The following is a 25,524-nucleotide window of genomic DNA, read 5'->3' on the forward strand; positions in this document are numbered from 1 at the left end:
TTACATTAACATTGCTGTGAAAATACCCATGTTGCCACACTCCGGCGCCTGTTCGGGTACACTGAGGGAGAATTTAACGCAGCCAATGCACCTAACCAGCATGTCTTTCGGACTGTGGGAGGAAACCGGAGCATCCGGAGGAAACCCATGCAGATGCAGGGAGAACGTGCAGAGTCTGCACAGACAGTGACCTAAACCCGGAATCGAACCCGGGTCCCTGGCGCTGTGAGGCAGCAGTGCTAGCCATTGTGCCGTGGCAGACGAGTAAATCTAACCAGCATTTTCTTTCCCCTGCAATTTAAAGTAAAGGTTGGTTTGGGAGGCATTTGGTGTCCTCTTACACCTTGCACAAGGTGGCCATTCTTCATGTGATATGGGTCAGCAACTTAATTGTGTTAGGCACCACAGCTCCAAGCCTTGTTTCATTTCCAAATATACAGCTTTCTAGCCATGGCCACTTGTTAAGACATTGGAATAGGATTTACCTGCTTCTTTTTCCACGTCTGAAACTTTGAAGCCAATTGCATTATCACATCTGTTGCCCTGGATGAGATCGGCTAATTCGGCAAAACAATGGGATTCAGACTTGCGACATGATGGCACAATGGTTAGCGCTGCTGCCGCACAGCACCAGGGACCCGGGTTCAATTCTGACCTCGGGTGACTGTTTGTGGGGAGTTTGCACTTTCTGCCCGTGTCTGGGTTTCCTCCAGGTGCTCCGGTTTCCCCCCCACACTGCAAAGATATGTGGGTTAGGTTGATTGGCCATGCTAAATTGCCCCTTGGAGTCGGGGAACAAAGAACAAGCAACAATACAGAACAGGCCCTTCGGCCCACCAAGTATATCTATCCAGGTGCGTCTTGAATGTTGTTATAGAATCTTCCACCACCTCCTCCGTCAGTGCATTCCAGGCATTCACCATCCTCTCTGAAAATCTTGCCCCTTTCATCTCTTTTAAACTTTTCCCTTTCACTTTTTCAACCTATGTCCCTGAATAATTGATCCTTCGATTCTGGGAAAAAGACTCTAACTATCCACTCTATCCAAGCCTGTCATAATCTTGTAAACCTCTATCAGGTCCCCCCTCATCCTCCGACACCCTAGTGAAAACAATCCAAGTTTGTTCAACTTTTCTTCATGGTCCATATCCTTCAAACTAGGCAACATCATGGTAAATCTCTTCTGCACCCTTTCCAATGCAACAACATCTTTCTGGTAATGTGGCAATCAGAATTGTACACAATACTCCAAATGCTGCCTAACCAAAGTCTTATACAGCTGCAACATGACTTTCCAATTCCTATACTCAACGCCCCGACCAATGAAGGCCAGCATGCCATACGCCTTCTTGACCACCTTGTCCACCTGAGTTGCCACCTTCAGGGAACTGTGAATCTGCACGCTTAGATCCCTCTGTATAAATATTTCTAAGGGCGTCATTTACTGTATCCTTTCCTTCTGCAGTGGATCTTCCAAATCGCATCATCTCACATTTGTCCGGGTTAAATTCCATCTGCCATCTTTCGGCCCAGGTCCCCAGCCGATTTGTATCCTGCTGTCATTCTCTGACAATCCTCCACATTATCCACTACTCCCCCAATTTTTGTATCATCTGCAAATTTATGTATCAGACCACCTACATTTTCCTCCACAACAACAGGAAATGCTGGAAAATCTCAGCAAGCCTGACAGCATCTGTGGGGAAAAAATAGAGCCAAGGTTTCGAGTCGAGATGACCCTTCATCAGAGTTCTGATGATGGGTCATCTGGACTTGAAACGGTGGCTCTCTTCGTTCCCCACAGACGCAATCAGAGCTGCTGAGATTTTCCAGCGTTTTCTGTTTTTGTTTCAGATTCCAGCATCCGCAGTATTTTGCTTTTATCTACATTTTCTTCCTATATTAAGATATATGTATATATAAATAACTAACAACAGAGGCCCCAGCACTGATCCTTGTGGAGCACTGCTTGTCACAGACCTCCAATTAGAAAAGTACCGTTCCATTGCCACTCTCTGCTTTCTATGCCCAAGCCAGTTTTGTATCTATCTTACCAGCTCACCTTGGATCCCATATGACTTCACTTTCTGTATCAGTCTGCCTTGAGGAACCTTATTAATGGCTTTACCAAAGTTCATGTATACAACATCCACTGCCCTGGTCAATTTTTCTTGTCATTTCCTCAAAGAACTCAATCGGTTTTGTGAGACACGACCTCTCCTTCACAAAACCATGCTGTCTATCGCTAATAAGCCTATTCTCTTCCAGATGTGAGTACATCCTGTCCCTAAGAATCTTCTCCAATAATATCCCCACACTGATGTAAGGCTCACAGGCCTGTAATTTTCCAGATTGTCGCTTCTGCCCTTCTTAAACAGAGGAAAAATGTTAGCTACTTTTCAGTCCTCTGGTAGCTCGCCCGTGGCTAAAGAGGATACAAAGATTTTGGCCAAGGCCTCAGCAATTTCTTCCCTCGCCTCTCTCAGTATTCTGGGATAGACCCTATCTGGCCCTGGGGACTTGTCCACCTTAATGTTTTTCAAAACTTCCAAACCTCCTCCCTTTTTATCTCAACATGTCCTAGAATGTCACATCATCCTTTCTGCACTCCCTATCCGCCATATCCTTCTCCTTTGTGAATACTGATGCAAGTACTTGTTACGGACCTCACCACCTCATTTGGCCCCACATACAAATTCCCTCCACTGTCCTTGAATGGACCTACCCTTTCCTTAGCTACCCTCTTCCTCCTTATATATGCATAAAAAGCTTTGGAATTTTCCTTAAGCCTGCCTGCCAAGGACCTTTCATGGTCCCTTTTTTTCCCTCATAAGCCCCGTTTAAGCTCTTTCCTGTTATCTTTGTATGAAATTTATGTATGCCTCCTTTTTTTTCCACAAAGCTCACAATCTCTCTTGTCATCCAGGGTTCCTGAATCTTGCCATCTTTATCCTTCATTTTTAGAGGGACATACTCGTCCTGAATTGTTAACGACTGACTTTTAAAAGACTCCCACATATCGGATGTGGATTTACCCTCAAACAGCCATCCCCAGTCTACAGTCCCTAGCTCCTGCCTAATACTGTCATAATTTGCCTTCCCCCAATTTAGTACTTTCACTCTGGGACTACTTCTATCCTTGTCTACAAGTATCTTGAAACTTATAGAATTGTGATCACTGTTCCCAAAATGGTCCCCCACTGAGACATCAATCATCTGTCCAGGCTCATTTCCCAGAACCAGGTTTAAGATTGCCCCTTCTTGAGTTGGACTATCTATATGTTGCCTCAAGAAGCACTCTTGAACACACTGAACAAACTCTGCCCCATCCAAGCCCCTGGCACTAAAGGAATCCCAGTCTATGTTGGGGAAGTTAAAATCGCCTATCGCAGCAACCCTGTTGTTTTTACATCTTCCCATAGTCTGCTGACATATCAGCTCCAGAACCATCAAGTGGTCTAACAGGAGCTGCAGTTGGACACATTCCTTGCACATGAAGGAGCCAGGGACACTGGAAGGGCCCCTGAATTCCCACATTGCACAAGAGGAGCATGAACATGGGTGTGTGATCTCCTGTCATGACTTAACCTTTATGTTAACTTACAACAACAACTACAATGCCAAGAGAAAAAAAGAAAAGGAAAAACTACTTGCCCCAGTCGCCAACCAATCACTTACCTGGTGGCTGTAACATTACAGGATTAGCAGGGTAAATATGTGGGGTTATGGGGATAGGGCCTGGACAGGTTTGTTGTCGGTGCAGGTTCGATGGGCAGAATAGCCTCCTTCTGCACTGTAGGGATTCTATGAATCTGAGCTCCTGGCTTGTGCGGGTTGTCTTTCTGAATTTTAGCAAGTGATTTATCTGCACACATTGAATTGGAGATCGCTGTACCTAGAGATGCTAATGATAGAATTATCTTGCGCAAGGATATCACATTGACAGAAGATGTGCAGAGTGTCAGAATTTTAGCATCGTAATAAACAGACTTATTTGGTTGCTAAATCATTTCCAATGTATCTGAGGCTTTAATGTTTCAGAGACTAATTCAAAAGTGATTTTACCAGTGTAGCACACTTCAGTTGCCCTATTTTCCTGCATTAATAGATATAGCCACCTTGATGGCTTTACATTTTACATTTGATTTGATTGATTTAATTCATTGTCACGTATTAGTATACAGTGAAAAATATTGTTGCTTGTATGCTATTCAGACTAAGCATACCGTACGTAGAGAAGGAAAGGAGAGAGTGCAGAATGTAATGTTACAGTCATAGCTAGGGTGTAGAGAAACATAGAATAGTACAGCACAGCACAGGCCCTTCGGCCCACGATGTTGTGCCGAGCTTTGTCCGAAACCCAGATCAAGCTATTTCCTCCCTATCATCCCGAAGTGCTCCATGTGCCTATCCAATAGCTTCTTAAATGTTCCTAAAGTTTCTGACTCCACTATCCCTGCAGGCAGTCCATTCCACACCCCAACCACTCTCTGAGTAAAAAACCTACCTCGGACATCCTTCCTATATCCCCTACCATGAACCCTATAGTTGTGCCCCCTAGTTACCGCTCCATTCACCCGAGGAAATAGTCTTTGAACGTTCACTCTATCTATCCCCCTCATCATCTTATAAACCTCTATCAAGTCTCCTCTCAACTTCCTCTGCTCCAAAGAGAAAAGCCCAAGTTCCCTCAACCTTTCCTCATAAGACCTACCCTCCAAACCAGGCAGCATCCTGGTAAATCTCCTTTGCACCCTTTCCAGTGTTTCCACATCCTTCTTATAGTGAGGTGACCAGAACTGCACGCAATATTCCAAATGTGGTCTCACCAAGGTCCTATACAGTTGCAGCATAACCCCATGGTTCTTAAACTCAAACCCCCTGTTAATGAGCACCAACACACTACAGGCCTTCTTCACGGCTCTATCCACTTGAGTGGCAACCTTCAGAGATCTGTGGATATGAACCCCAAGATCTCTCTGTTCCTCCACATTCTTCAGAACCCTACCTTTGACCCTGTAATCCACATTCAAATTTGTCCTCCCAAAATGAATCACCTCACATTTATCAGGATTAAACTCCATTTGCCATTTTTCAGCCCAGCTCTGCATCCTATCTATATCCCTTTGCAGCCTACAACAGCCCTCCACCTCATCCACTACTCCTCCAATTTTGGTGTCATCATCAAATTTACTGATCCACCCTTCAGCCCCCTTCTCGAGTTATTTATAAAAATTACAAATAGCAGAGGACCAAGCACTGATCCCTGTGGCACTCCGCTGGTAACCGGTTTCCAGTCCGAAAATTTTCCATCCACCACCACCCTCTGTCTTCTGTTAGATAGCCAGTTACCTATCCAATCGGCCAAACTTCCCTCTATCCCACACATCCTTACTTTCTTCATAAGCCGACCATGGGGGACTTTATCAAACGCCTTACTAAAATCCATGTATATGACATCAACTGCACTACCTTCATCAACACACTTAGTTACCTCCTCAAAAAATTCTATCAAATTTGTGAGGCAAGACTTGCCCTTCACAAATCCGTGCTGACTATCCCGGATTAAGCTGCATCTTTCTAAATGGTCGTAAATCCCATCCCTAAGGACCTTTTCCATCAACTTACCGACCACCGAAGTAAGACTAACCGGCCTATAATTACCAGGGTCATTTCTATTCCCTTTCTTAAACAGAGGAACAACATTCGCCACTCTCCAGTCCTCTGGCACCACCCCCGTGGACAGTGAGGACGCAAAGATCAATGCCAAAGGCTCTGCTATCTCATCCCTTGCCTCCCAAAGAATCCTAGGATATATTTCATTAGGCCCAGGGGACTTATAAACTTTCAGTTTATTCAAAATTGCTAGTACATTTCCCTCCGAACATCTACTTCCTCCAGCCTATCAGCCTGTGACACCCTCTCTTCCTCAAAAACATGGCCCCTCTCCTTGGTGAACACCGAAGAAAAGTATTCATTCATCACCTCTCCTATCTCTTCTGATTCCATGCACAAATTCCCACAGCCATCCTTGACCGGCCCCAACTTCACCCTGGTCATTCTTTTATTCCTCACATAAGAGTAAAAAGCCTTGGGGTTTTTGCATTAAGTTGATCTTTTCCTTGGGGGAAAGACCAACTTAATGCAAGATAGGTCCATTCAAAAGTCTGGCAGCAGAGAAGAAACTGTTCTTGAGTCGGTTGGTATGTGTCCTCAGACTTTTGTATCTTTTTCCCGATGGAAGGAGGTGGAAGAGAGCATGTCCGAGGTGCGTGGGGTCTTTTATTGCTGTACAGACAATTAAGTGTGTTTAGGTTGGGTACAAAGTTATAACTAAAGGCAAAGAAATAATGGGTATATTGTACAAAGGGTTGAAGTACTTGGTGATGAATAAAGTTGAGAAGTCAATAACTGAACTTTAAAGCTTTATCTTTAAGTGATTATAGAATCCAGGCAGTGTAGAAAGAGGCCATTCGGCCCATTGAGTCTGCACCGACTCTCCGACAGAGCATCTTACCCAGGCCCTATCCCCATTACCCCACAAATTTACCCCATTAATCATCCTAACCTACACATCTTGGGACACTAAGGGCAATTTAGCATGGTTAATCCTGCATGTCCTGCATGACCTAGCCTGCACGTCTTTAGACTGTGGGAGGAAACTGGAGCACCCAGAGGAAACCCATGCAGACACAGGGAGAAGTGCAAACTCCACATAGGCAGTCACCCAAGGCTGGAGTCGAACCCGGGTCCCTGGTGCTGTGAGGCAGCAGTGCTAACCACTGTGAGACCGTGCCACCCTGCTGAACCTTAAATGCTTCAGCAGGCAAATTGCTCAAATCATAGAATCCCTACAGTGCAAAAGGAGGCCATTCGGCCCATAGAGCCTGTACGAACAAAAGTCCCACCCCCGTAACCCCATGTATTTACCTTGCTAATCCCCTGACACTAAGGGTCAATTTAGCATGGCCAATCAATCAAACTCCACATAGACAGTTACCTGAGGCTGGAATTGAACCTGTGTCCCTGGCGCCGTGAGGCAGCAGTGCTAGCCATTGTGTCATTGTGCTGCCATTGATGCAAGCCTGCATAGTGCCACTGGAAGTGGGACACATGAATACATTTCTCTCCCCATACATCTAGCTACTGATTTGAGGTTGCTCCCTGGCCCAGTAGACTTGTGCAAATGAGATTTATTTAGAATCATGGAATGGTTATTGCACAGAAGGAGTCCCATTTAACCCTTCGCTTCTGCCTTGCAAATGTTCATGTAGCCTTGCAATTCTTTCATTTCAGATAATTGTCCAATTCTCTTGTGAAGGTCTCCATTTAATTTGGCTCCGCCACACACTCTGGGATTGCATTTCAGATCCTGAATGTGCACAAATATAAAAATACTTTATTTCCTCATGTCATTGTGTCTTTTGCCAATCCCTTAAATCTGTGCCCTCTGGTTCTTGATCCTTCCACCAATGGGAAGTTTCTTCCCACCTACTCTGTCAAATATCTTCATGATTTTGAACACTCCTATCAAATCTCCTCTCAACCTTCTCTTCTCCAAGGAGAACAGTCCCAGCTTCTCCGCTCTATCCATGTAAGTGAAGTTCCTCATCCATGAACCATTCTTGTGTATCTTTTCTGCACTGTATCCAATCCCTTCCACGTCCTCCTTTAAAGTGTGATGCCCAGATGAGAACAAGATACTCCGACTGAGGCCAAGCCAGTGTTTTACGGATCCTGTGTGCTTAATTAACTGCTTTTCCAACCTTCCTTGCCACCTTCAATCAGTTGTCTCTACTCCTGCACCCTTTTTAGAATTGTACACTTCATCTTATCTTGCCTTTCCTGATTCTTCCCACTAAAATGAATCACTTCACACTTGTCTGCATTAACTTTAATCCGCCACTTGTCTGACCGTTCCATCAGCCTGTCATAAGTCCTCGTGAATTCGATCACTGTCCTCCTCACAGTCAGAGTACTTCCAGGTTTTGTGTAATTTGCAAATTTTGAAATTGTGCCATGTACACCCAAATCAAGGTCATTGCTGTAGGTCAAAACAACCAGTGCTTCTAACACCAACCCCTTGGGAACTCCTCACGATACAACTTCCTCCAGTCCAAAAAACAGCTGTTTGCCATTACCGCTTTCTGTCATTTAGCCAACTTTGTATCCATGCTACACTGTCCCTTTTATTTCATGAGCTTCAACTTTGCTGGAAAGCATGTTATGTGGCACATTAGCAAACATTTTTGGAAGTCCACGCACACCACGTCGGCCGCATAACTCATCAACCACCTCTGTTCCCTCATCAAAATACCTAAGCAAGTTAATTAAACCAGACTCGGTCTTAACAAATCAGTGCTGGCTTTCCTTAATTCACATTTGTTCTCGGTGACTGTTAATTTTGTCCAAGATTGCTTCTAAAAATGTACTCACCACTGGGGTCAAACTGACTCGAGTGCCCCTACAGTTGATGGGATTTCCCTTGCGTCCTTTTTAAAAAAAAAAGTGCAATTCTCCAGTTCTCTGGCACCAGTCCTGTATTTAATGAGGATTGGAAAATTATGGCCAGTTCCTCTGCAATTTCCACCCTTACTTTCTTCCACGTCCTTGGGTACACTCATCCGGCCCTGGTGGCTTGTCAACTTTAAGCACAGCCAGTCTATCCAACATCTCTTATTTTTTAAGTCCAGTTCGGCACACATGATGGCATGACTTGTGGTACACAGGACGTGTGTCTGGGCTTGTAGACTTTTTCCATGAATCTGGAGCAAACCAATTTGAGAAGTCTTTATATTGTAGCTACTATGTATAAGATATTCCTGTTGAACATGGCTCACTCACACATTGCCATGGATGTATAATATAGGATTAGTTATTAATTCTAGATGCTTCAGCATCATGTCTTATTGAGTTCTTTCAAATTAATGAATTCACTAATTCGAGGCTGCACTGCTCTTTCTATTACTGTAGCCTCTGTTGCAATCAGCATCATGAGACGATGGGTGAATTAAGTAAGTTTGTTGGGGGTAAAACAAAACTTGTCCTGTTTCCCTGTTTGGGGAAGTGGTGGCATATTGATATTGTCATTGGACTAGTAATCGAGAAACCCAGGTCTGGGGACCTGGGTTCAAATTCCACCACAGTAGGTGGTGGAAAAAAAAAATTAAATCTGGAATTAAAAGTCTAATGAAGATCATGAAACCATTGTCGATTGTTGTAAAAACCCACCTGATTCACTAATGTCCTTTTAGTGACTCCTTTACATGTGACTCCAGACCCACAGCAATGTAGTTGACTCTTAACTGTGCTCGGAAATGGCCAAGCAAGAGCAATAAGGGATGGGCGATAAATACTGGCCCAGCCAGCATCGCCCACATCTCATGAAAAGATAAAAAAAAGACACAACCAGCTGAAACAGACAGGTACGTCGAGGTTAGCAGGAAACTTTATTTTACTACTTTTAACCAGCTAACTGTAACCTGTCCATAGGAACAAGTCCATTTTGCTGTGGGGAAAATTACTTTTCCTAATTGTGAAGCAGTAGTTCAGAGTGACCTACTGACTTTTATGTTCAAGGTCAAGAACTGTTTTTTCAAACAATCAGTCAAGCATTATAATAGCAGTGCTTTTTTTCACTGTGCATGGTTCTTGCAAGAGATGCAGGAAAATTCTTATTTCCTTAATAGCCCCTTATGGAAAACATCAATAGAAATAAACCAAAATGCATTAATTTAAAACCTTATTATGTCTGCCAGAAACACCCTATTTCCTTCAAACAAGGAAAGACTGTGCAGTATAGTGGTATATAGAGACAGATGTGGCAGTCCGTTTGTCCATGTCCAGGTACCACAGGCAGCAATGAGATGAATTACCATTTAATTTAATTTTGTTGACGGAGTAACATTGGCCAGTAGGCAGGAGAAATAATGGAGGTTCGCAAAATATATAGGTAGATCCGGGTGCTCTGGGTAGATATGGAATCTGACCCCATGTCTTCAGGTAATGACAAATGTCAATGAGGTAGACTGGATAGACTGTGCAGGACTTTGGCAGTAATGATGTGAGTTTGGAAGGAAAGCTAATGCTGGAGACACTCACTCTGGCAACGATTGGACAGGTAAGAGCAGAAGTAAGTTGAAAAGAATTGCGTTGTAGAAGTATACAATATGATATTCAATTAGCAGAAAGAAACTTGGAAAATGACCTGAAAATGATGGTCAACTAATCACATTATAGACAATATGCAAATAACAATGCTAAGAGATACAGCTAGAAGATTAGAGTGCAAGTCTCCATGTTCTGTTAAGCCTGTCGAGTGCTCCATGCGACCATGCTTAGAATAATATGTTCAGTTCTGGTAAAGCTGGTTAGAGGAGAATTAAGGACAGTTTTTTTAGAGGGGTTAGAAGTGAGTGGAGATGTTGCACAAGGCACTCTGGGGCTATGTTCACTGTGTACTTAAGTAATTTAGATATCTCTAGAAGGATTTGTGTCCAAATTTGTGGATGACAAATGAAATGGGTGCAGCAAAAATTCTTGAGGACTAGAGCAAGGTGTAAAGGAATATTGATGAGATGATGAAGTGGACAAAAAAGTGAAGAGAACTAAAACAGGCCTGCAGTTATACGATTAAGTGTAGTACGTATGGGATAGAAAGCAGGAAAAAGAATTGCAATGTTGAGAGGTTGTGTAATGCAAAACCAAAATTAGTGATTGTAGCAAAGACCGTGGCAGCATTTAAGAAACATCCAGGTAGCTGATTGAAGAACAGGGATATAAAGGGAATTGGGAATGATACATAGAACATAGAACATAGAAAGTCACAGCACAAACAGGCCCTTCGGCCCACAAGTTGCGCCGATCACATCCCCACCTCTAGGCCTATCTATAGCCCTCAATCCCATTAAATCCCATGTACTCATCCAGAAGTCTCTTAAAAGACCCCAACGAGTTTGCCTCCACCACCACCGACGTCAGCCGATTCCACACGAGATTGTGACTAATGTTCACGCAAGGATAAACTGTGATGACAACTTGCATATATATATATATATAACATTTTTAATGTATTAAACATCCCAGGGTTCTTCTAAGAAGCTTTATCAATCAATTTGATGAATCACACAAGGAGCTGTTGGGGTGATAACCAAACGCTTTGTCAGTGGTAGATTTTAAGGGGTGTCTCAAAGGAAGAAGAGGGTTAAGGAGGGAATTTCAGAGTTCAGCAGCTGAAGGCATGGCCACCAGTAGTAATGCAATTAAAATAGGTGGAGTGCAGAGAGCTGTGAGGCTGCAGGAGACGGGGTAGGGAGAGCCAAGGCCATGGAGGGATTTGAAAATGGGAATGCGAATTTTAAAATTGATGTTCTATCAGGAGCCTGTGTACCTCAGTGAGGTCAGGGGTATTGAGTGTTTGAACCCAATAGCCTGTTACTGTTTTGTAGTTTCTATGCAATTAGGAGTGCAGTACAACATTTCCTGAAATTCTCATCCATATATTGGTCACCTCTAAGCTTTCCTCGCTAACTTCCCCAGCTCCACCCTGTACTATTTATACAGTTTCCCCATTGCCTTTGTCTTTCCAGATCGCTTAGTCACCAACACATTGACTTCAGAATACTTGTGCTCAATTACAAATACCTTCATGGCATTTGTCTACAGTACATTTAAACCTTCTATCCTAGTTTGTACTTGCCTGCCTTCTCATACATGCTCTTTTATGTCGCCCACTCTGCATCCTGACATTGGTGGTAGAGCCTTAAGCCATTTATAACTGCACTTTCAAAGCTGCTGCTTTTACCAGGCCGATAGTCTACTGACCCTCTCTCTTTCACAACATTTTGAGTGCTTACTTATACCAAACCTGCTAATCAATGTAAATTTTGTGATATTCTACACAGGCATGCCTCTCTGGTGACTAGCTTTTAAAATTAAAAGACATATCAGCAGTGATTTTCACACATTCAAACCTTCACCTGCATGAGCTTAAAAGGTCTCAAGGCATGTCAATCATAAAAAAGGAATACTATGATATAATCTACCACTAGGTAAACATAGTAAGATTTGGGATGGTTGGGAGCTGCAGAGGAAAAATTAGATTTTGAGACCAGTGTTTAAAATTGTGAAACTGATGTGAACTAAGGATTCACAACTTAATACTTTAACATTAAACATGTTCTCGGGAGGTAGGTAGGTAACACCGACAAACCATTTGTCAATCTGTAGATGCTATTATCCTATACGTCTTTCAGTGTCTCATTATACCCTGAGGGTATTACCAGTCACTCACTGTGGGGCTAGAGTCACACACACCAATTCAGCTGCTTTAGTGGTCATTTGCTACTAGGTCGCACATTTACCAGGTTTTATAGAATTCAATTTTATAACTTGCCACGATTTGATTTGAAGTCATGACCTCTTGGTTGCTTGTCCCTATACTCAGCCACTGTACTGATTTTAATAAAATGATACAATTGCCAAAGTTTCTCAAATGCACGATTTCAAGAGGCTTGATCTGTATGGTATATAAAATCAATAAAGCTCAATTTTATTATTGAATCAGTTTTGCTGTTTATAAAACATGCACTTAAAATTAATTATTTTGATAGCTCCCATTTATTGCCTTGTGTGTTTCCCAGTCTCTCCTCCTATCTGTACACAAACTGTTTCCTCCTTCACCCCCACAAAAATCATCAAATGCACGACATTATAGAATTCAGTAAAACCAAGCTAAACAGCTGCTGGGATTATACCAACATAGCCACCTTCCCCTTTTGCTTCCTATCGCCTGCACACTAGAAGACATTTTTTCCAACTAGTCACAGTACACCATTTATCGACTGCTCCTAAGTGCCAAGGGACAGAAATGCCAGACTGGTTTACATTCGATGACTGCACATCACATTCTTTATAATGCGGAACCCAATTAATATTGCAGTTAAAGGGATGTGTGTGGCAGCCACTTAATGGACAAAATTTTGTCAAGCCTCCCTCCTCTTCTAGTTCCTCAGGAGTGGTTGGTGTTTCCTAATGACGGGTACAGGTTATATAATGGGCTATAATTTCCTGACTCCCCAGTATTGGATTCGCAGGAGGGTGGTTGGAGGAGGGGGTGGGAGCGGGGGGGTGTGTGGAATTGGTGGTGGACTGGCAAATCCCTTTTGGAAGTTCCCAGGTGAGGGTTTACCCAGCAATTGTCCAGAAGCGTTAACTTCCCCTGGACAATTGTGCTGCACTGGCAGCCATCAGCAAAGTGATTTGAGTCACTAACTTCAGATGGTTCTGGTAGTTACTCTGAAAGAGGTAGTAGGAAATAAAGCACTTCTAATTTAGAGTAACTATTTTAAAGACCCCACAGGAACCCCGTACGCCCTCGACCTGACCTCACCAACCCACCTAGCTCCGCCCCCGGCTGCTGTCTGAACCCCTAGATCCCATTCACTTACCATAGAAAGTTATCATCTCCCTTTCAGTGGGACCTTCAAGCTCACCTGCTTTATGGCAGCTAGTGCTGTAAAAAAAAACAGGGTGTGTGTCCTCTTTAACTCCGCTCCTTTCACACTTCGCTACTGGAGCCATGGACATGTTTCACTTCTTCAGTCTCACCCAGCCTGAGTCAGGAAGGTCAGGTGAGATGGGCGCTTTGGAATTTAAGCATGGGTAAGTCAGTATGGAGTGGCAATCCACTGCTGATTGCTTCTCCGAGGAAGTTACAGGCCCATTCTGTACTTGTGGTTACCGTAATTATTAAAATTTAAGGTTCGCTGTTAAGATATCATCAGATGTGGAGATGCCGGCGTTGGACTGGGGTAAACACCGTACGAGTTTTAACAACACCAGGTTAAAGTCCAACAGGTTTATTTGGTAGCAAATGCCATTAGCTTTCGGAGCCCTGCTCCTTCGTCAGATGGAGTGGATATCTGCTCCATCTGACGAAGGAGCAGGGCTCCGAAAGCTAATGGCATTTGCTACCAAATAAACCTGTTGGACTTTAACCTGGTGTTGTTAAAACTCTTACTGAAGATATCATCAGTACAGCGGTGTTTGGAACAGGCTCTTGATGGTCCCATTCATGCTCTGTGCAGGCAAGCCAATATTTCTGTTCTTCATTCGGAGAGAGACTTAACCTTTCAGACTGCACGCCATGAGCATATCCTTGACTGGCAAACCACTGCTGTTTAGGAGCTGGTCATGGACCTTTTGAGTGGCACTCCCCCTGAGAAAGAGGAAAGGAAAAACAAATGAGTGAGCACCTCATATTTTGTGTATCGTCTTCTGCCTGAGCCCAGGAAGAAATTGTAGTTCCTTGGTAATGGCATTGAATGTTCTTGACCAGCAGGATTTCTGGTGAAACTGATTCACCCCTTGTCTCTGTTAGAAAGCATATAACTGACCATAATTCCTGCTGTCTTCAGATTTTTCTACATAACAGCAGAGAATCTGCTTACGTCAGTGCAGTGGAATTGTTCCAGTTCTGTCATGTGAAACGTGGGCTGTGGTTTTAAATTTATGAATATGGTTCTGCTGCTGGGATAAGGGAGCTGGTATTAGTTGTGTAAATTTTCAGGGGCTTGCTCACAGACGCCAGTCTTTCAGAATCCAAATGAAAACAGCGGCAATATAAAAGCGACTTTGTGATCTCGACACTAAATAAAACTCAAAAAAACTACCGTTAACCTTTAGCCGCACACTATCCAAACACACTTGTTTACATTTAGCTGTGCACAGGCATGCAGTTTGCTTGAACTGTTCGTAACTTCTGTGCTGATGCACACTGCCTTAAATCTGCTCCACCTGAAGTTTGTTCCAGCATCTGTAGTGAATGTATGAATGTTTGGTGAATGTTGAAGAACCAAGTATATTGACACATTATGGGTGGCACAGTTTTTTGCACTGCTGCCTCACAGTGCTAGGGATCCAGGTTCGATTCCCGGCTTGGGTCTGTGTGGAGTCTGCACCTACTCCCCGTGTCTGCGTGGGTTTCCTCCGGGTGTTCCGGATTCCTCCCACAGTCCGAAGGAATTGCTGGTTAGGTGCATTGGCCATGCTGAATTCTCCCTCAGTGGGCCCGAACAGGCGCTAGAGTGTGGCGACAAGGGGATTTTCACAGTATCTTCATTGCAGTGTTAATGTAAGCCTACTTGTGACACTAATAAATAAATGATAAACAATACCGGACAATAAACAACATGAATGCATCTCCTTATTTAAGGACGCAATTAAACATGAAGGATGGCAAATTAGATCAGGTACAAAAAGGGAAATAGAGAAGGAAAGGCTGAATTGAGACTAAAAGACAAATGAAATGTAATATTTTTAAAAATGGGCTTCTACAAAATCTCCAATAATTCACTCTGGAAGAATAAGACTCCACAATTTTCTAATTGTTCACTCTGAACAAAGGGGATCAATTGGTTGACATTAACACTTGGGTAATAGCACTTGCACTGTTAATTACTGGACTGAGCTTTGTGGTAAATTAAGTTAGTGGATAGCAGTTGAAGTGAGAGTGGCAGGGTGAGTGGGTGAAACAGTGAGAGGAACCGGGGAGCAGGGCAAGTGGTGAGGGGCTGTCAATAAACCAGTTTTAAAAACTAAAGAAGTTCTTCTGTTTCTAATTGCGCGCCAGTTTACCAGTTCTTAAGGCAGCATTGTGCTGGACAGTGCCTGTACTGGAAAACTCCCTAGAATTATCTAGGGTAAATTGGAATTAGTCTTTGATGCAGGCAACTGCCTGGCATGTCACTGTCCAGCCCATCACAGGCTCTGACACAGCATCTGTGTATGTGCAGGAATTGCTTCCTGTGACACAAATAAATCCAGCTGATCAGTAATGGTGAGCATGAAGCTGCCCGATTTGTTATAGAATGGTTACAGCACAGGCCAGCAACATTTTGGCCCGCTGTGTCTTGTGTTGGTTCTCTGAAGGAGTAATTCACTGAGTGTCACTCCACAGCCTTCTCGCTGTAGCCCTGCACATCCTTATAATCCAGCTCCCTCTTGAATGCCTCGACTGAATCTGTCTCCACCACACTCTCAAGCAGTGCATTCCAGATCTTGACCACTCACTGCGTGAAGAAGTTTTTCCTCATGTCGCCATTGCTTCTTTTAGAGGTAACCTTAAACTTGGTTCTCGATCTATCAAATGGCAACAGTATCCCTGATCTACTGTCCAGGCCTCCAGTGATTTAGAATCTCTCTATCAAACCTCCTTTCAACCTTCTCTTCTCCAATGAGAAAGGCCCCAGTTTCTCCAGTCTTTCTCCATCTTTGAAGCACCTCATCCACAGAACCATTTTAATGGATCTTTTGTTTGGGAAAAAAAAACTCCCAAGTTCACTGGAGCAAAGTTTCTGAAGAAAACTTGACCTGAACCATAACTCTGTTTCGCTCTCCACAGGTGCTGCCAGACCTGTTGAGTATTTTCAGCATCTTTTGTTTTTAAATCTAGTTCACGAATGTCCTTTCGGAAAGAAAATCCGCCATCCTTGCCCAGTGTGAACTATACAGGGACAAAGGAGGGGAATTATGCTTAGAACCCAAGGGAGTAGGGGAGATCCTAAATGAATACTTTGCATCGTTATTCACAAAGGAAAGGGACTTGTTGACTGGGAGTGTCTCAGAGGGAGGTGTTGACCCGTTAGAGAGAATCTCCATTACAAGGGAGGAAGTGTTAGGTTTTTTAGGTAACAGCACTGGTGTTAGGGCCTGATGGCATCTATCCTAGACTGCTCAGGGAGACAAGAGATGTAATTGCTGGGCCTCTGACGGAAATCTTTGTCTCTTCGTTGGACACAGATGAGGTCCCTGAGGATTGGAGGATAGCGAATGTGGTACCGTTATTTAAGAAGGGTAGCAGGGATAATCCGGGTAATTATAGGCCAGTGAGCTTGACGCCCGTGGTAGGGAAGTTGTTGGAGAGGATTCTTAGAGACAGGATGTATGCGCATTTAGAACGGAACAATCTCATTAGTGACAGACAGCATGGTTTTGTAAGAGGGAGGTCATGCCTTACACATTTGGTGGAGTTTTTTGAGGAAGTGACAAAAACGGTTGACGAAGGAAGGGCCGTGGATGTCTTCTATATGGATTTCAGTAAGGCATTTGACAAGGTCCCTCATGGCAGGTTGGTTAAGAAGGTTAAGGCTCATGGGATACGAGGAGAGGTGGCTAGATGGGTAGAAAACTGGCTTGGCCACAGGAGACAGAGGGTAGCAGTCGAAGGGTCTTTTTCCGGCTGGAGGTCTGTGACCAGTGGTGTTCCGCAGGGCTCTGTACTGGGACCTCTGCTATTTGTGATATATATAAATGATTTGGAGGAAGGTGTAACTGGTGTCATCAGTAAGTTTGTGGATGACACGAAGATGGCTGGACTTGCGGATAGCGATGAACATTGTTGGACAATACAGCAGGATATAGATAGGCTGGAAAATTGGGCGGAGAAATGGCAGATGGAATTTAATCCGAATAAATGCGAAGTGATGCATTTTGGAAGAACTAATGTAGGGGGGAGTTATACAATAAATGGCAGAGTCATCAGGAGTATAGAAACACAGAGGGACCTAGGTGTGCAAGTCCACAAATCCTTGAAGGAGGCAGCAAAGGTGGTGAAGAAGGCAAGAAGGCTTGCCTTTATAGGACGGGGTATAGAGTATAGAAGCTGGAGTCTGATGTTGCAGCTGTATAGAACGCTGGTTAGGCCACATTTGGAGTACTGCGTCCAGTTCTGGTCGCCGCACTACCAGAAGGTCGTGGAGGCTTTGGAGAGAGTGCAGAGAAGGTTTACCAGGATGTTGCCTGGTATAGAGGGTCTTAGCTATGAGGAGAGATTGGGTAAACTGGGCTTGTTCTCCCTGGAAAGACGGAGAATGAGGGGAGACCTAATAGAGGTGTACAAGATTATGAAGGGTATAGACAGGGTGAACAGTGGGAAGCTTTTTCCCAGATCGGAGGTGATGATCACGAGGGGTCACGGGCTCAAGGTGAGAGGGGCGAGGTATAACTCAGATATCAGAGGGACGTTTTTTACACAGAGTCTGGTGGGGGCCTGGAATGCGCTGCCAAGTAGTGTGGTGGAGGCAGACATGCTGGCATCGTTTAAGACTTACCTGGATAGCCACATGAGCAGTCTGGGAATGGAGGGATACAAGCGAATGGTCTAGTTGGACCAATGAGCGGCACAGGCTTGGAGGGCTGAAGAGCCTGTTTCCTGTGCTTTACTGTTCTTTGTTCTTTGTTGTTCTTTGTACATGACTTCAGATTCACAGCAGTGTGGTTGACCCTTAAGCGCCCTCTAAAAAGGCCTAGAAAGTCATTCAGATAGATTCATGAAGGCTCGCCATCATCTCAAAGGCAACTAGGAATGGACATTAAATGCTTGCCTTGACTGCAGCACCGGCATACAATGCACATCCTGTAAATGAATTTATGAATAAAACAAGAATTAAATGTTCAAATACAGAAATTTCATGAGAATCATGGGGAGACTAAGGGCAAGATGTCACTTTTGTAAAGCTACTGGTAGAGCAAGGCAAATTGGTCAGCATTTTGTGGCAATTTGCAGTTAACAGGATATCTTTTTCTTGACACAACTTGCTACTTTTAGAGCATTTACATTTATTTATATAAGCCAAGCCATACATGAAAGTTATAGGTTGCTGGTAGTTTTAAGTGTAAATGGGATTGGAAATCTCAATTGATAACCTGACCAGTTTTGTTCATTCATAGAATCCCTAAAGTACAGAAGGAGGCCTTTCGGTCCATCGAGCCTGCACCAATAATAATCCCACCCAGGCTCTATCCCCGTAACCTCTGTTAACCCCTCCCCCAACCTGCACATCCTGGGATACTAAGTGGCAGTTTAGCATGATCAATCAACCTAACCTGCACATCTTTGAACTGTGGGAAGAAACTGGAGCACCCAGAGGAAACCCGCGCAGACATGGGGAGAACATTCAAACTCCACACAGACTGTGACCAAGGCTAGAATTGAACTTGGATCCTTGGTGCTTTGAGGCAGCAGTGCTAAGCACTGTGCCACCCAAACAATGATTAGATTGATACCATTGCACTGCGTTAGCATTGCAATTCTTACTCTTGGGTAACATTTCCTCTAAACCGTGTTTACTGACATCTTGGCTGTACTTGTGTAAATATTAGAGAGAGACATGGGGAGAGGGAAAGCAATTGTTGCTGCTGTTGGTCAAAATTTATTATTTTGCATTCTGTAAATATTCAGTTTGCAACATTTGCAAACTGAGCTGCGTGCAAATTGGAATGCTACAGACAGATATTCCTGATATGTCCTCCTTCATATGAAGGCAGCTTGTATTTCACTAGTTGGAGTTTCATGCTGCTTGTTTTAGGCCTGTAATTACCAAAGTTTGGAACAAAGTTTCTAACCTCTCAACAGAGGCAGTTGAAATCAGACATGCTACCCAGTAAATTAATCTGGCTTGTCTGGATCTCTCTCTTTATCCAAGATTAAGGTATTGGCAGTAGGTGATCATGGTCTTAAAAGTTTCACACTAGATTGTCCATTTCAAAAGTGGCGTAGAAAGGAAACAGCTATGCTTTTCAGGGCACTTGGTATCATTAGTCCCTATACACCTTTTCACTGGTACAGAGAACCCATAATGAAGCACAAGCAATTTGAATGCTAAGAGATAAATTGCAATTTATCTGCAAAAAAGAAATTCAACCGGATTGTGATCATCTGTGCTCCACTGCAGTGACCAATGCAGTATACTAACTGCATTAAAAACAATGTGCCACCATAGGTTAGAAATGCCTGTCAAAGCCAATTAAACATTATGCTAATTACAGTGGTCCCGTCAATGATTGTTGGACTAATGTCTGCTGCCTGAATACAAGACTCCCAAAATGTATCCAGAAAAAGTTGTAATGTGCCACATTATTTCTAATAAACGATAATAGTACAAATGAACATGAGCAGTTTGGTTGATGCTGGGAATGCCTGTGCATCAGATGAAGTAGAGTTTGCATTTGCATCAACTAGTGACACTGAAGTTCATCAATAGCAAAGATAAGTTAAATTGAGTCCTCCAGGGAGGTGATTGATCCGAATAGTGTGGGGTATCCTTCAGATGTTGATTCTTAAAGTGCAAAGTTTTGACGACACCCAAGAATCTGTTGTTGCAATAACTATTATCATCAACACAAAGTAGCCTTGGGGCAGAGATTCCTGGCAAACGAGCGGGAAGCTACTCGAATCATTATCCAAGAAAGTTTCTGAAATGGACTTTTGACTTTAGGCAGCACCTTCCAAATCCACAACCTCTACCACCTAGAAAGGCAAGAACAGCAGATGCATGGGGCCACCACCACCTGCAAGTTCCCCTCCAAGCCACTCGCCATCCTGGCTTGGAACTATATCACCATTCCTTTACTGGGTTAAAATCCTGGAACTCCCTCTGTAACAGCATTGTGGCTGTACCTACACCACATGGACTGCAGCAGTTCAAGAAGACAGCACATCACCATCTTCTCAAGGTTATTTTGGATAGAAAATAAATGCTGACATAGCCACACCCTGTGAAATAATTTAAAATTTTAAAACATTGTATAGCTAAGCAATTTAGATAGATCAAAAAATAGATCATGCTCAAGACTGAATGATCAGGATGTTTAGTGAGCCTGAATGCTGGACTAAAATTCCAGTTGTATGTAGACGAGATTGTTTATATTATTGAGTGCTATCTTTATTTGAAGTATCTGATCCTTCTATTGACAGCACTCCAGTAAGAGCAAAGTGCAGTTCAAACCTCGTTTGTATCTCTTCTGTGCATTAGGTTTGCTTTGGTTATTGGCTGTATTTGATTTGACATTGAAACACTGTGGTCCTCAGAACTTGTTTGTAGCTATTATTTTGTTAGTTTGCTTCTCCGTTTCAGCTGAGAAAAAAATTTGTTTTATTCACTGGCGGACAATGTGTATTAACAATGTAGGTAGTTATATTATTTTCACTTTTTTACTACATCCATTCCGCTGCCCAATTCCTCCCAAGTATATAGATGCTCTTAGATCCTTTAAATATTACATCTCTTGCAAAGAAAGACTTTTAAGTAGTCTTGACAATTACTTGGTTCTTTCGTCTGAGCCAGCGCCCCCCCCACCTCCCCCGTCCCTATGACAGGAACATTTATATTGAAGCAGTGGTTAGCCAAGCAGATAATGGAATGTAACTCTCAACGCTACCCTCTAACAGGACGACGTCTGGCATATTGTAAGGCTAGTTCCTGGGTATCTCAGTCAGTTTCACTCGGTAACACATGCGAGGCTGCCATAAGAAACAGTCTTCACATTCAAGTAGATTTGGCTGCCAATGCACAGTACCGTTTGGCAGACCTCCCATCCTCCTTATGTTTCCACCACTTTGCTTGGCATTCTCTACATAGTATAACACAAAGAATGTGTTACGTTAGAAATGAAGGGGAAGAAAAACACAAATGCTTGAAATCAGAAATAGGAGCAGAAAATGCTTAAAATAAGCATTATGTCTGTCGGTAGCTGTAAAGAAAGGATACACACTCGCATGTTGATCTTTTCTAACTAAGTTGTTATACCCAATGTTAACTTCTGTTTGTAGACCTATGTATTCCCATCATTTTTGTTTTGATTTAAGAAAGACAGTACCTACCTGATGGATTATTTTTATTCTTGCAAATGATGTGCACCATTCACACATGTGGCACCCATCTACTACCATGGCTTGGCAATAATGGTTAATTCCTGAGTCTTTATATAATATGATTGGTGAGCACTCACTGCAAAGTCTTTCTGGAATGTCCTGATGACATTTCCATCTATGCCTTAAATGTGTGGCCAAATTGCAAGGTGTGTATTTACCTTTCTCACGATGTCGGGAGGTAAGTAATCTCTACGGGTGCTGGCAGCATGGAAGATGTTGCAGCTTAGATTTGTTTCACGTATTAAAAGTGGAAGTGTCACGCCTGAACTGATGCAACTGTACTTCCAGACCCTACTAAAATGGAGAGGTTTTAAAATGTCTTTCCTTCCACCAAGTGGCCTAACATGTCTCTATACTTATTGGTTAGTGATCTACAACATCTCTGTCTGCCCAATTTTTCACCTTCACCTTTGCTCTAGAGAAGAGAATGATTTCTTGTGAGGTATAACTGTTCTGGAAGGCTCTCTTAAGTCGCAGTTCCTTATGTAGGGACCTGGTCAGTCAATGTTGGCACATTATTCAATCATGCTGGTGCTGATTTTGAATTTTTGACATCTTCCAGACAAAGCTACTCATTAATGATCAGGAAAAGGCACTGTGATTAATTATTTATACATTTCTCCTCCTTCTGGCTCTATTAACCCAAGGTACTAAGGCCTTATATGATTCTTTCCTCCTCTAATAATAATTGTGATCATCTAAATTGATATTAACTAAAAATCAGAGTTAATTTTATTGCTTTATCTTCAGAGTTGTTTAATGTCTACGTGACCGTAAATAAAGCGTCCAGTCTTTGATCTGTCGTTAGGTGTAATTGAAGTAGAATGTTTATAGTCAGACTATTCTTGTGGGTGAAAAAATATTGGGTTGATGCTAGTATGGTCAAGCATTATAAAAGGTTACGCATTCTAAGTGCATTATTTAATGGCTGTTTTCTTTATTTTCAAAGGATTTTCTAGTTGCTGCACGGCAGAGGTGTCTGCATGAATTAAGTGGATAGAAAGTGACATGCTGTGGATTAGTCGTTGAACGGTTTAAGAAGTTTAACCGCCCACTGCAGAACAGCTGAAGCCATCTCAGCTGAACAAACTGTTGATTACTGTTAAGCAATACATGCAGCAAGATGACTGATCCCATCATGGATTTTTTGGATGACGCCAATTTGTTTGGTGGGGGATTGGAAGGCTTGACGGATGACAGCTTTGCGCATGCAGGACCAGTTTCATTGGTTGACGAACTAAACCTAAGTGCAGATTTTGAACCTCTGCAGGTTGAACCATTACACCATGTATCAGAGACGCAAACGCCAGAAAAGATTAACTTTGAGCAGTTACAGACATTTGACTCGCTGAAACTTCAAGTGAACCAGCCGTTTAACTTGGTGGGCAGTGCTACTGAGACCAACGTACTGTCTCCACATTCCCAGTTTCACTGTTCACCGGATCATCAGCAAAATCAGACAAACGGGCTGTTCCCTTCTGCCCATAATGAGAGTAGTGGCCAATCGTTTGTGGACGGAAGCCCAATGTGGGGTCATCAAAGCCCCATTTCAAATCAGAATGGGTCACCATTCCATACTTTGCAAGCACATTCACAGTCCATCCAGCCGATGACCCCCTTTTTAACACATCATCATGATTTTGCTCTTCATCAGTCCAGCCCTCAGCAGCAACAACAACAACCTGCATCTGTGCAACCTCAGCAGAATATGAATCATTTCACAACAGGGCAGAAAGCTCTAAATCAAGGCAGTCAATTTATGGGTGCCCATGGATCAGCTTCATCCCGCGTGACTCCGATGGGCCAACCAACCACAACTGTAAGTTCATCCACTCAACAACATCCTGCTACGGTGCAACAGTTTAACCAACCAACAGCGGCACTGCCCATGAATCCCATTCGATTCACCAGTAATGCCAACCACACTAGTGCACATCAGAATGTGAACTTTTCAAACTCGCCACGAGACATGACTCCTTGTTCCATTAATAATTCAACCCAGTTTACTCCTCAGTATTCCTACCCTAGTAACAACCTAGCTAATGGCAACAATTTAACATCCACTGCAATCCTTTCAACTCATCAGGTAACCCAGGCCATGACCAGCTTCCCTGGGGGTGATGCATTCACAGTGCCGGCAGGGACCAACCAGGAACCAGCACAGCATACACTCAATCCCAACAGTCCTGCTAAGCAGAAAGTTCTCCAGCCTATCCATTCTGTAAACACTCAGGGAAACTTCAGTCCTTCAAGCATGTCCTCTGTTCAAACTGGTGTGCCAATAACAAGTGGCCCGGCTTCTCAGGTCAGACTTTCTAACACATCAACTCAAAGGAAAACAACTGGCTTTTCATCTCTTCAGGGAAATCCACTTCCACAGTCTCAGATGCATCCATTGACCAGGATGAATACAGATGATGTTTATCAAGGGCAGCTGTTAGCAACTTTTGGCCAAAGGGGTTCGTCCCCTGTTCCAAGACCAGTGGCTCCATGCCAGTTGCAACAGCAGCATCCAAACATGCAACAGAAGATGGTTATCCAACAGCAAGTGCATCAAGAGCCAGCGACTGTCAGTCATTCTCTCTCTCAACGTTGGCAGCCGTCAATAACTAGCCAGCATCGACAGATGAAGGGATCTATGCAGTTGACTTTGCAACGGCAGGTTTGTACTTAAACTCTTTAGAGATTAGATCTCATTAATTGTGATAGTATGAACATTTAATAAGGCAATTCGGAATGTTTTCTTGAATTGGGCCACATGCTGTTTTCCATTTTGATGTGCTGTTTTCAGCTGTCTTGCAATTTTGCTACAGTTACAGCTATATCAAAAGAACATTTCTCAGAGTGTTTAGGTAAAAACATTGGCTCAGATTTTGCTGGAGTTGGGTATATATGTTAGCTAGACTGATTACTACACATTTAGGTTGAAAACCTCTTTCTGTCCGTAAAGTTGATGGAAACACAAACTGATTGATAGGTGTGGTGAGGGCAACCGCAGGGCTTTTGGAACCTCAAACATTAGTCTATCGCCTTAACCAGTGTAGTGGCATGGTGGCATAGTGGTTAGCACTGCTGCCTCACAGAGCCAGGGACCCGGGCTGAATTCGTGGCTTGGGTCACTGTCTGTGTGGAGTTTGCACGTTCACCCTGTGCCTGTGTGGGTTAACTCGGGATGCTCCAATTTCCTCCCACAGTCCAAAAATGTGCAGGTTAGGCGAACTGGCCATGCTAAATTCTCCCTCAGTGTACCCGAACAGGCGCCAGAGTGTGGCGACTAGGGGATTTTCACAGTACCTTCATCGCAGTGTGAATAAGCTGACTTGCAACACTAGCAAATAAACTTTAAAAAAACTTGTAATTAATGGTTTTGAGAAATGGCTGAGAAGAAGGGTGAATTGGAGGGTGCTGTGGGTGAACTGAATGTCAAAGAAAATACAGAGTAAAACAGAAAGAAACAAAGATTGGATTAAAAGAGTGAAAATTGAAAAAGGCAAAAGTAAAAATTCAATGTTTGAAATGTTAAAAATCATCCAATTTATAACCAGAAGGAGTGAAACTCCATAAGTTTGGCTGTTTGAGCAAGAGCGGTTGATGGGTAGTTTTAACAATGATCGCTTCTTTCAAGAGCATTTGTGCTATGAATGAGTAGACCTAACTTTCTGTGATGAGTTTTAGTTAAAAATGTGAAAATGCGGCGGTGTGATAAGAATCTGGGGTTTGGGGCAAGATGTGTCCGTGAAGTCAATGGCAAGAATCGACCAGTGAGAGTGGTGTATCTCAGTTGATGCTGCTAATTTATAACATGAAGAAAG

At 43.2% G+C, this 25,524-nt stretch overlaps 1 protein-coding gene across 4 annotated transcripts in view; it reads left to right on the forward strand.

Moving 5' to 3' along the window:
- Positions 1–25,524, forward strand: part of chd9 (chromodomain helicase DNA binding protein 9) — a 270,685-nt gene that overhangs the window by 39,495 nt on the left and 205,666 nt on the right. For all 4 annotated transcript variants that reach the window (XM_078210878.1, XM_078210880.1, XM_078210879.1 and 1 more), the window contains exon 2: positions 22,662–24,374. In XM_078210878.1, coding sequence (XP_078067004.1) covers positions 22,836–24,374 — 1,539 coding nt within the window. In that variant the 5' untranslated portion in view covers positions 22,662–22,835. The remainder of the gene's footprint in view (positions 1–22,661; positions 24,375–25,524) is intronic.

The sequence above is a fragment of the Mustelus asterias genome, chromosome 4 (assembly GCF_964213995.1).
Source record: "Mustelus asterias chromosome 4, sMusAst1.hap1.1, whole genome shotgun sequence".
Classification (NCBI taxonomy): Eukaryota; Metazoa; Chordata; class Chondrichthyes; order Carcharhiniformes; family Triakidae; genus Mustelus; species Mustelus asterias.